Consider the following 12089-nt stretch of genomic DNA (forward strand, 5'->3'; position numbering starts at 1 on the left):
GCCTGATAAATACAAAACTTCTACAGACAGAGTAATTCAAACCTTGCCTTAAGCCTAATTGTGTTGCTTCAACTTAATGTATAAATTGACACAAGTTAAGCAGCTGTAGACCCGAGTAATTTGGTCAAACTTGATACCACCACATCAATTTAACTAAAGCAATATGAACAGCAGGCTTAGAATCATGTCAAGTTAAATTTGGCCTAGCAGCAATTACTACCTACCACATTCCATAACCAGCATTTAAAAAAAAAAACATGCCACTTACTGACAACAGATTAAAATGCTCTCTGGAGCAAAGACTAAAGCTTGGAGCCTCCTTCTCCAGACACATGACCAACTTCAGAGTCACACTTAAGTGATGGAATGCTACGTAAGTAAAATTAAGCAAGCTGGTGTCTTACTACCAGCCTCACATGGCATAGGTTGTCTTATACACAGGTGGATGCTCTTATTGCTATACTATCTGTATTACAGGAGCAGAAGCTGCCACCTGCAGTGGAGCAATGCCTACTTTGACTTTGATGAGACCCAGTTCCTAGAGGTTTCAAGAGTGTGGATCCCAAGCAAAATCAGTTATTTACACTCTGATCCTCTCAATTGGAGGACAAATGCTTATGTCCTTACCTTTCACACATGCTAGCTTAGGTAGTTCTCCAGCTCACACTGATTACCATGATAAGGCACTGACTGTTTCTTTTAAACAAGTAGCAAGTGTAGTTATTTAATTAACAGATAACAATCTTGCTTCCAGGACTAAGTGTTACAATGCTCAATATCATAATATCATTGTGTTTCCATTTGTGAATCTAGCTATAGATACTAGGCCATGAATTAAGAGTGTCAAATAATACCATAAGACGAGCACTTCAGATAAGTAATCCCCGGTAAACATTTACAGCCAATTCATTGTTGAAATTAATACAAACCCATCTAGTATAAACCAAACCAAAGCCAAAGGCCAAAGGCCATTTCGAAGCTTGCAAGAAGTCTGCCAAACAAGGCAGGGCATTTGTTCCATAAAAAACAAATTAAGTACAAGCAGATATTTGTAATACAGGTGCCACCTTAAAATGGATCAATATAGCTGAAGTACAGAGTTTAATCTTATTTGGAACACTAGAAGTATGATGATTACATAATCATGTTAATACCCATTAAGTACGAAGCAGATATCAGTAATACCATTCAGCTTTCAAATACTTGACAAGCTAGGTTTTTAAAAAGGTATAGAATGGACTTTCATGAGTTAAGATAAAAACAAACACTGATCTTGGGTTTCAAAGTAGTTTATTTATAGTTAAAAGTTAACATCTGAACAGAAATCTGCAAGCATGCAGGGATGATCTTTCAGTGATGTTTCTGTTTAAACTGAAGTCCACAGTAGCCACATGTTCCGGTCTTCGTATCTTTGTCCTGCAAAAATACAACAGCTGCTAGTTTCGCTTCATAAAACTTTAAGAAACTACAAATTTTGTTATTTACATATGCCATCTTAAAATGGATCAATATAGCTGAATAGAGTATGGAGTTTAAACTTATTGGAACACTAGAAGTATGATCATTTCATAATTATGTTAATAAAGAATAGGAGTTGGCATTTTCAAGTTAGATCTAAACAGGAATTTTCGCCAGTACTGTAAGCTAACAGACTTAGTTGCAGAAAAGAGGAAATTTCAGTAGGATTTGTGAAGAAATTCTGAAAGAAAACGCTTGGAGAAAAGCAGCAGTTACTACTGTATAGAATTTTATTATTCTCTCCAAAAGATACATATATTTTTCTTTAAATTTAGAAGTGTGCCTGACTGCAAGTTGGTACTGTAGCCCTTCTCAACACAACAAAAAAAAAAACCAAACCCCAAAAACCAGCTAAACAGTCAAGGCCCTTCTGTTATTTTGCAACATAACTATTAGCAGTCATGAAACAAAGTAAACTCATGGTTCCCCTTCCTTAACACCTGATTATAAGTGCAAAATCCAGATGACTCTCCATTCTTGAAAGCCTGATTTCAAATGTCAGGGGGAACAAGCTGATCTAATAACCATTCACTCTGCAGACATTAGCTTTCAAGAACTAAACCACAGACATCTTGCAATTTGATTGGTAACACAAAAAGATCTCAAAATTCACAAAAACTAAAGCATTCTTCAAGAGCAGCGTGCTGCAGGTCAAACAAATTAACATAAATGCAACAGATCAGCTGTGTGCTACAGAAGTTAACTTAAGACTGAAGAACACAAGCTTCCTAAGTTTTATTAGAACCTCCAAGCATTTGACTTGTAAGTGCTTGCTTTCTTTAAAAAGTAAATGCTTGTGATTATAGTTAGGAGTCACAACCACACTGACACTACAGGACATCAGCTTTCCTTCACCATTGTTTGGGGAATTAAGCAAGTGTCAAAACTTAGCCAAGCAAACAAAGGTTTTAAGGTATCTGCATTCCAGGGCTGCCTTAGAATGGCACCTAAGCAACAGGTCATCACTGATTCCACTGAGGTCATACAACAGTGGCCTCAATATTATTACTCCCTAGAATAAGAATACACTGGCAAATATCACTACTGTCAATGGGAGGAGAATGAGACACTTAATCTTCCCTGTTCTCTGACCTGATTGAAGCATTCAATCTTCAGAACTACCAAGATCCCCAAAGACTGAAAGAGCGTGTTGTTTAGCTTTTTTCCACTTTTCCCCCTTGAACTTACAAGATTCAAAATAAACTGCATGTTCCCAAGTATACTGTAAATTTATCTTCAGTATACACAGTGGCATTTACATAGACTAAGTGTCTCAAAACACAGCAAGCATGTTAGCTTTTGCTCTCAAGGCACTGTTAGTTTGTATTACTTCGGTTAATTTCTTTTTTTAAAAAAACACATGTCCTATCAAAGAAATCAAAATCTCAAAAAGAAATTTCTGTAACCTCAAAATGAAATCCTCTAACTCTTCCAATTAGAAATCTGAATTTTATATTAGGCACCAAAGCAAATTTACAAGCAAAACATGCTCTACGCAGAACAAAGTTATTACCAAGTTTATGTATACTTTAGGATGTCCTAAAGCTCCACCACCACCATCGCATGAAATCACTCTGCTTTCAACTTCACTCACAGGCTGCTCTGCTATCAAATCAATTGCAAAATTCTTGTTCACCTGTAAGAGAAAAAGGAAGCTTTCAGATACCTGCTCTACTCAGACAAAAAGCAATTGGTATTCACCACCTCCCCAAACAGTCCACTTCAACCATCTTGAGAAGTTCCTGCACAGGTTTCCTCCCACTTCCTCTTAGGCTGTGCTATAAGGCAGATCAGTGAACTACACATGTTAAACTCTGCAAAAGTCATCCCTTTCCTCTGATACACAGGCCACATCGGTTCTCATGTTTACAATGTGACCTAAGCAGATTCAGCAGAGAGGTGAGCAGGAACAAGCAGCCAAGAACAGAAGATATTTAACTGACACTGCCTCTGTATCATGCTTTAGTGACTACATGATAAAACTGCAAAAGACTCCCTCCTGATAAACTCAAAAATAATGATGGGACAAGTAAGGTCAGGAGTGAGATAAAACAACTGCTGGTAATTTAGAATCTCTCACCATGCACCTTATTCCATCACTGCACAGGAATCTCAGGAAAACATGAACGTGGTGCCTAAGAACAGTCAGAAAGGGGCATTGTTCAGCATTATGAAAAAGAAAAACCTCTAAATGTCACTATGCCACTTTGTAAATCCATTTTAAACACACTTCCAGAATACGTACTTCACTGACAAGTAGGGTTTTTTCCTAGAGCACATCTAGATGGCCTGGGAAACGTATCTACCTCTGGACAGACCTGTGACACGGCGACTTGTGTCTCAGCAGGACCCACAGCACCTAGCCACAGCACTTTCCTCCCTCATCCATACCAGCCCCTTCCAAGCTAGTCTGTACCAGCAGACAATCAACTCTACCCCTCAGGCAAACGTCATCCATGAGGGGCCATTTTTTCCAAGGGCAAAGTAATACATGCAAGAACACAAAACAATACACACACCCAAAGAAGGCACTATCTGCTTCTCTGTATATAAGGCTCATAAACATGATGGTATTTGAATGAAAATGGGATTCTTGAGAAAAAGATAGCTAAGTGTCTATTATAAATTAATCCCTAAGAACTACAACGGTATTTTTATATACTTCTAGTACACAACTTAGGATCTGGGCTGCATTAAAAGAAGTGTGACCAGCAGGTCAAGGGAGGTGATTCTGCTCCTCTGCTCTTGTGAGATCTCACCTGGAGTACTGCATTCAGTTCTGGAGTCCTCACAACAAGAAAGACATAGATGTGTTAGAGCAAGTCCAGAGGAGGGCCACAACAATATCGTGTATTGGGACAGGCTGAGACAGTTGAGTTTGTTCAGCCTAGAGAAGAAAAGGCTGCAGGAAGACACAGCCACCTTCCAGTACTTAAAAGAGACCTGCAGGAAAAATGAGGAGGGGCTCTTGATCAGGGAGTGCAGTGATAGGATGAGCGATTAATGGTTTTAAGCTAAAAGGTGGTAGATTTAGATTAGGAAGAGTTTTTTTACTGTGAAAGTGGTGAGGCACTGCAAACCAGTTGCCCAGACAAGTCATGAATGCCCCATCCCTGGAGATGTTCAGGGCCAGTTTGGACGAGGGTTTGAGCAGCCTGATCTAGTGGAAGGTGTCCCTGCCCAAGGCAGGGTGGCTGAAACTAGATGATCTTTAAGGTCCCTTCCAGCCCAAACTATTCTATGATTCTATGATCTTTCACTAAGCCTCCAATTAAGTGTCCCCAAAATTTGCATTTTTGGTACAGCAGTGTAAAAGTCAGTTTTTTCAACAATGTAAATCTCTTTACCTAAAGATGATGACAGATAAATAAAGTTAACAAAGAGTTAACTTTCAATATTAAAGCAGATTTGCAACATCAAGAACCTTACTGCCTGAGGCATGTGTCCACAAGTCACATGCAATCTTTGCCAACCTGCAAGGATATTTACTGCTGCTTTTAATAACACTCAAAATTATGTATTCTTCATTTCAAGCTAAAGAAGGAGGGAGATAATAACAAGATGCACCTCTGCTTCAAGATGAGAAGCAAAACCCTGCTCTTCCTAAAATTTCTTGACCACAAAGGTACTTGTGCGGAGGGGCAGAAGCAAGAACCTCTCGTTCACTGTACAGCTATGACTTGCTGTGGTTCAGACAAGAGAGTCTAGGAATTTGCAGGGAAAACATGCTAGAAAAAAGGGAGACTGACAAAAACTGAGAGGGAAAAAAAAAAAAGAAGTGTTTTCAGTAACAACATGTTCCTTCAATTAAAGCACAGCGGTAGTTAGCGGGAAGGTGACATTTCCCTTAGCACATCCAAATGCTCCTTGCCCAATGCATAATTCAATGAGCAATATATTTCCTGGCCATAGTGCCAGTTTGACAATCCCATTGCTTCTTCTTTCCTGCACCAGTCTGCGAGGCCAAGAGATAAAACCAAACTTGGAACTGATCCAGGTCCAAAGATCCAGAGGGAAGGCAGGAGGTGATCTTTAAAACAGACTAGCTCTGAGGTCAGTCTCCCTTGTGGCTTCAGGTGCTGCATTGGCCCAACACAAAGAGCAGAGCCAAAGCAGGAAGAGCAGTGTTGAAATAGGTTCTGCGATACCTTAGGGACTGCACAAGGGCAGGACAATCCCAGCTAGACTGCAGCAGATGCAGTTTAACAGCTGCCATGCTCAGCCTTCCAACACCTACTTGCTTTAGGCCCTTGCCAGAGAGGACTAATACCCTAGTCCTGCACATCCAGCACAGAGAACAATGATTTAGCTACAATGGATGGATTTCATTAACAATTAGGCTAGCAGAATATATGGGTATTGTCCCCCTTAGTTCTGCTAGTCTAATTGTACCCTAGGTCTGACCACTGCCTGGAGAGGCCACATGTGACACCCAGGTATTGTCATCAAGAGCACCTGCATCCAGAGAAAACACACATCCCTACACAAAAAAAGCTGTCACAGCTAGGCTGAGCCAGCAACAAGCCAGGCTCGACAACTTGTAGCATACTGAAGGCAAAAAAAGAAATGACTAAGACTGTACAGTCACCAACTTCACAGGCTAGCTTTAGCTTCAGAAACAAGACAACGTTTGGACCACAGACACAGCCCGTGAAACCCTAATACTATCAGCTGAAACACTCTGGGAGATGTCCTATGACAGTAGTGAACCCCTAGAAAGAGAGATCCTGTTAATGAGCAGATACGAGGATCAATTTAGCATTTAACATGTAAATTTTGTTCCAACTTCACAAATAAAACCTAGCATTAAACATTGTTCAGCAGACTTAAAGTTCATCTTTTGCTGGAGAAGGAAGAACTGGGTCAAACCTGGGCATTCCTCACCATGAAGAATATGAAATCAGCTGCTGGCAAAGGTGTATCAGAGGGACCTATGGAGAATTGGGCTTAAGAAGCATTTCCTACAAACTTCCAGAAGCAGCACAGAAACAGGCATTGCATCTGGGAAAGACTGACTTTACTGACTTTGCCACTATTCTCCCAGAAGTAAACTACCTCAGCATTTTAAGTGACATTTAACTGTTTCCCATGCAGAATCTCTATTTTTGCCACACAGCATAAGTTAAATTGTGTCCATGATATAACAAGGTAAACTCAATACAAAAACTCAAGAATCAGCATAATTTGTTCAGGTTAATTTAGGAAGAGAATACTTATATACAAGTACATTAAAAAGTTATTACACCTTACGTTTAATGCCTCTACTACACATACACATTGAAAGCATTAACATGTTAACAATTTGGCTAAAACAATCTCTGTTTGTCTCCCAAAGGCCAGCAGACCCCTTGTGGACCTGTGCTGCTTGATGCCAAAGGACTTATAATTTCATGTACCCAGTCTGTTCGTAAGCAGCAGCAATAGGCTCACAAGATAACTTCACAATAGTAAATTTAGCTGATGGTAGTGTTGCTAGCCTTTTCCTGAGGCTTCGTTATTTCAGCATACTCTAAAATTTAGTTTCATTTGTTAAATCACATCACTGTTTCAGCAAAAGATTTCTAGGCTCTGGAAACAAAGTGCCTTCATCAAAAACTCAGTTTGGGCAAAGATCAAGATTTTAAGTACGAAGACGCAAATTAAGCTCTACAATTAAACAGATACATAGATGCACAATACAGCAGAGCATTTAATTATATGATTTTTCTGAACACAAATGGCATTAAAAACATGCTTAAAATTTTCTTAAGACACAAGCTTAAAATAAAAAGTCATCCAAGTTTAAGATGCTCAAATGCCTACAACTTCCACAGCCTAAAAATAGACACTTAATAGACGTAAGGCAAGTCTTGAATTTTCCAAATTTGCCAAAAGTAGGGAGGTGCACAGAAACTGAGTTAACAGAATAATGAGTTGTGTTAAAAGAATTCTCGTGACAGTAAGAAAAAACACCAAAACCCCAAATCCAAACCACTTTGGTTTTGGTAAGTTTTTTTGGATGGTTGGTTTTCTTAATGAAAAGTTAATCAAGTTGAGGACATCAATATCAGGTATAAGAAAACCCCACACACCCATGAGTAAAAGTAAAATGAGTTACCTCCTTTTGTCGTCCCACAAATCTAACTCTTCTATAATCTTTTTCGTCATATACCTAAAGTATAAAAAAAACTTGATCTTATTTTAAAAGCAATGATCATAAACAAAAACACAAAGGCTGACAGCACCACCAAGACTCAATAGTTTAAATAATTTCCTCAGTTTGAAGTATTGCCATAGCCTTACAAGAACGTACCGCAGAGTAAAAGCAGTTTCCATCCTCACACTGGAAAACAAATTTTATATTGGAAAGTGGAAAAGGAAGGGAGCAGGGGAGGTTAAAGCCAGTAAACAGAGTGTTTAGCTCTGACCATAGAGAAAAATGTAAGATTTGTCACTTTCAGAGGTGTTCCTTAATCCCACACTGCCATCTGGAAGGTGAACTAAACTAGAGAATTCTATATGCATTTATGTCAGAGTTCAGCAACCACAGGACGAACTCTCCACCAGCCGTGCCCCTCTCACATCTCCACAGAGCACTCCACAAGCCTCCCTAGTTTGCATGCTCAGCTTTTATTACAGAACAGATAAAATGGAATAACAAGGCATCGACACAGGGGCACCTCCTCCCTGTCAATCCTTCCGCTGAGTCAAATATTGCATTCAGACCACAATGCTTGGGAGTGGTTAATAACCCAGTCTCCAGTTAACACTCTTTTTTTTGAAACTGGGCATAGCTTTGACAATGTCCCATCCCAGAGCATCAATTTCCACACTGATACTGAACGAGGCAGCACACCAGCGTGCCAATCCTAGCCCCTGCAGCATTTTCCCACAGGCAGAGCCAGGATGCGCCCACCCACCTGCCGTCAGCAGCAGAGCAGCTGTGTCACCGGAATAGGGAAAAGAAACTTCTTAACACCAATTGGGGGTCTTAAGAAGTAGACATTCTTTTAATCTGATACCAGATATAGGGAGGGGATCGATCCTCCTACTGTATGTACCAGTGATTATGAGTAGCAGGTTTTTTATACACCGAGTTTATACATATGTATTATATTTCTCATAAAAATCATGCATAATAATCACATTTCCCAATACTAATTACAATAGGTATCCTTCCCCTTGTGCACACACCCCACTCTCCTTTATTGAGTCTGAAGTCTGCAAAGCAGTCCTCTACTCTATTTAGTTGGCATCTACCCCCCTCTGAAGTTTCTATGATTCTATGACAGTGCTCAGGGACATTGCTTGGTGGTGAACTTGGCAGTGCTGGGTTAAGGGTTGGACTCAATGATCTTAAACATCTTTTCCAACCCAAATAATTCTATGATCCTTTTCTAAAATAGACTTGAGAAACATCTAGGCTTGACAGGAACTACACAAAACAGTTCCACTAGCAGGACCTACAGAGACAGCCAGATCAATCTTCAAAAAGCTAAAGCTGTTGGAGACTCACTTTTCAGCACTGCCCACATACATACACTTCATTCTCCTCTTCTGCAAGATCTTGTCATCATCTTTTATTTTAAAAAAAACTCCTTTAAATAAGGTTCAAAATACACATTATCTTGACCTCCCACCTTTTCTGGATCCTGAAGGTCTGGCCAGACGCCAGTCTTCTACAGTCTTCATTGCTCTTATTCGTCAAATATCACAAAAAGTGAGGACTTCACTGACATCCACTGATGCAAAAAATGCCAGCAAATAAACTCTCTAAGACTAGTATCAGAGTTTTAGAAAGCAAGCATCCTTTAACAGGCCTAGGCAACACCAGAGATTGATCTCTTTCAATCATGTGCAGCAAGACAAGAGCTGGGAACAGGATGTATTTCCCACTTATATGCATATGGATAAGTTTTCCCAGAAGTCTTACACATATTCTATTACTATCCAAGGACTAATTTTTATGTTATTATGAACTAAAGAGCAGTCAAAACTCTTCCTAATTTGGAGGTTTGGAGCCAGCTCTGCCTGACCTTGCTTTGCGACAGGGACAGACTCCAAACAGAGGTGGTTACAGAAGAACACACACCTGTTCAGCTCAGATCATACTCCACACAAGACGTTATCACCTCCAGAGAACGAACAGTGTTTGGAAAACACTGTCTGAAAAAAAAAACACTCGATCTGAGGGGCTTTCTCTCTAACTTCCAGCAAACACAACTGTTTAGTCCAAACTTAACTGTACTTTAGCATAAATCAAAACATTCCACTTTCTGTGACAGCAACCCTTTCTTGTGTCAACACGACCAGACCAGAAGCGGGTCCGGATCCCGCACTGCACACCGCGGCTCGCATCGCTTCGCTCAGGGGTGCGGCGGCAGCCCCGCCCCCCCATCCCCGTGCCCTCACCTGCCCCGTGTGTGTCACCAGCTCCCCGGTCCCAGAGGCCCGCACGCCGTAAGCCCGGGCGGCCGCCACCGGGCGGGACGACAGCGAGCGCCCCAGAGGCACCAGGAGCCGGAAGGTCGCGCCGGGCGCCGCCATCTTGGACAGACCATGTGACCGCGGCGGACGCCCCGCCTTGCCCCCCCCGCCTCTGTTCGGGCCGCGGGGTTGCGCGCGTGCGCAGGGTCCGGGGTGAAGGGGAAGCGGGACGCGTGCGGCGCCGGTCAGTGTTGGGGGGGAGAGAGGGAATTGGGGGGGAAAGAAAGGAACGGGGGGCAAGGAGGAGAGGAAGGAGGGGGGGGAATGGGAGGAAGGAGGGATAGGAATGAGGAAGGGGCAGGGGAGAAGGAAGGAAGGAAGCACGAGGGGAGAGAGGAAGGGAGAAGAGGCAGAGGGGAGGTGAGGGAAGGATGGGGGAAGGTGGGGAAGAGGGGGGAAGAAGGAGAGGATAGGGGAAGGGAGGAGGAGGAAGGGGAAGGAAGGGAAGGGAAGGGAAAGGGGGGGATGGTAGGAGGAGAGGGGAAAGAAGGAGGATGGGAGAAGGAAGGAAAGGGGGGGAGGAGGGGAAAGGAAGGAGGAGGGGAGAGGGAAGAACAGCAGAGAGAAGAGGGTGGGAGAGGGGAGAGAAGGCAGGACAGGAGGGGAGAGGAGGAGTGAGGGGAGGAGGGGAATAGAAGAGTTGTGGGGGGAGAGGAGAAGAAGGGAGGGGAGAGGAAGGCAAAACAGACTGGGAGGAGGGGAGGGAGGCAGGGAGAGGACTGGGGAGTGGGCTGGAGAAGGGGAAGGGAAGGGAAGGGAAGGAGGGAGGGAGAAGGGGAGCAGCGTGGTTCTCGTCTCCTCACCGCTGCTCTGTCGCCTGCAGGGCTTGGATCATGCTGTCCCTCCTGGCCAGAGCCGCTGCCAGGCCGCTGTGCTCGCTGGGCCGCTTGCCCTTCTCTGCCCTGGCCCCGTGGCGGGCGGCAGTGCCCGTGCTGGTGAGCCGCGCCCCGCTGCCGTGGTGCGGGGTGGCTGTCCCACCGCCGCCCGGGCTGCTGTCACTGCCGCTCGTGGCAGGGCTGAAGACAAAAGTCTCGCTGAAGAGGCGGTGTAAGGACTGCTTCATCGTCCGGCGGCGTGGTAGGCTGTACGTCTACTGCAAGACCAACCCCAGGCACAAGCAGCGGAAGCTGTAGTACTGTGGCCAGGAGCCATTCCTCGGGGAGAAGGACCACGGTGTTCGCCGGCTTGGCCTGGGGCTCTGCTCTCTGCATCCCTGCCACCAGCACCACTCTTCCCTGGCTGCCTAGTGACTTCTGAGAGTTGACAGCTCGAATTGCGAATTGCAAAATGGTGTGGGTGACAGTGTTTCATCTTGACGCTAACATAGAGTGAGTTAAGTTCTCGGCAGCCCTTGCTATAACTTCAAACTATAGATGCTGAGAATGGAGGTGGGGAGCTGCAACTTTCAGGACCTCTTGTCATCTTAGCCGTGAAGCCTTACTGAAAATCTCCTTACTGTTTAACGAGGGTAAAGCTGAATCACAGGACTCTGAGATGCATTCGTGTTTAATTAAAGAAAAATGAAAATAAACTGCTGATTGTGCATTATTATACGGGGTAGATTTAGATTAGATATTAGGAAGAAATTTTTTACTATGAGGATGGTGAGACACTGGAACAGGTTACCCAGAAAAGTTTTGGATGTCACAACCCTGGAGGTATTCGAGACCAGGTTGGATGAGGCTTTGAGCAGCTTGATCTAGTGGAAGGTGTCCCTGCCCATGGCAAGGGGTTTGGAACTAGATGATCTTTAAGGTCCCTTCCAGCCCAAACCATTCTATGATTACAATATGCAGTTAATCTTTCTGATAAAAACCAAGCCCAAACCTCTGGATGTTGAAAGCCATGGTAACAGAACCAATAGTTTCAAACTCGGGTAAGCTCTTAAGTGGCGAGTAACATTAAATGTGTTACATTGAAAGATAGTGTTCTAGGTATTGTCTTGGTCATAGGTGGGATAAAAATTTTGTTTAACTATTGAGTTATAGCAGATGTAATCACATGTAGCTTCAGTAAAGCTAATGTAAGTAACTCTTGCTGCCTACCACTGTGGGTTTTAAAGGGAGATGGTATTTTAATTAGTATAAAGTAATAAGTTTTTAAAG

General features: G+C 43.0%; 2 protein-coding genes across 2 annotated transcripts; one reads left to right on the forward strand and one right to left on the reverse strand.

Moving 5' to 3' along the window:
- Positions 1-1273: 1273 nt before the first annotated feature.
- NDUFS6 (NADH:ubiquinone oxidoreductase subunit S6) lies at positions 1274-10157 on the reverse strand. The gene is made up of 4 exons (XM_009562960.2): positions 9910-10157; positions 7616-7669; positions 3032-3154; positions 1274-1416 (listed from the first exon to the last, which is right to left on the reverse strand). Exons 1-4 carry the CDS (start codon positions 10042-10044, stop codon positions 1351-1353), a joined length of 378 nt encoding a protein of 125 aa, XP_009561255.1. The 5' UTR covers positions 10045-10157; the 3' UTR covers positions 1274-1350.
- MRPL36 (mitochondrial ribosomal protein L36) lies at positions 10065-11521 on the forward strand. The gene is made up of 2 exons (XM_054060216.1): positions 10065-10168; positions 10808-11521. The coding sequence occupies exon 2, from the start codon at positions 10818-10820 to the stop codon at positions 11115-11117; it is 300 nt and encodes a 99-aa protein (XP_053916191.1). The 5' UTR covers positions 10065-10168; positions 10808-10817; the 3' UTR covers positions 11118-11521.
- Positions 11522-12089: the final 568 nt, after the last annotated feature.

Source organism: Cuculus canorus, chromosome 2 (assembly GCF_017976375.1).
Source record: "Cuculus canorus isolate bCucCan1 chromosome 2, bCucCan1.pri, whole genome shotgun sequence".
Classification (NCBI taxonomy): domain Eukaryota; kingdom Metazoa; phylum Chordata; class Aves; order Cuculiformes; family Cuculidae; genus Cuculus; species Cuculus canorus.

Bases quoted from the DNA above. Each gene is read 5' to 3' on its own strand.
- NDUFS6 (XM_009562960.2), bottom strand. From the start codon at position 10,044: ATGGCGGCGCCCGGCGCGACCTTCCGGCTCCTGGTGCCTCTGGGGCGC. The intron at 3,155-7,615 runs GTAACTCATTTT...TTTCTCTTACAG, and splicing joins TTGTGGGACGACAAAAGGAG to GTGAACAAGAATTTTGCAAT. The intron at 1,417-3,031 runs GTAATAACTTTG...GTATTTTTGCAG, and splicing joins CTAAAGTATACATAAACTTG to GACAAAGATACGAAGACCGG.
- MRPL36 (XM_054060216.1), top strand. From the start codon at position 10,818: ATGCTGTCCCTCCTGGCCAGAGCCGCTGCCAGGCCGCTGTGCTCGCTG.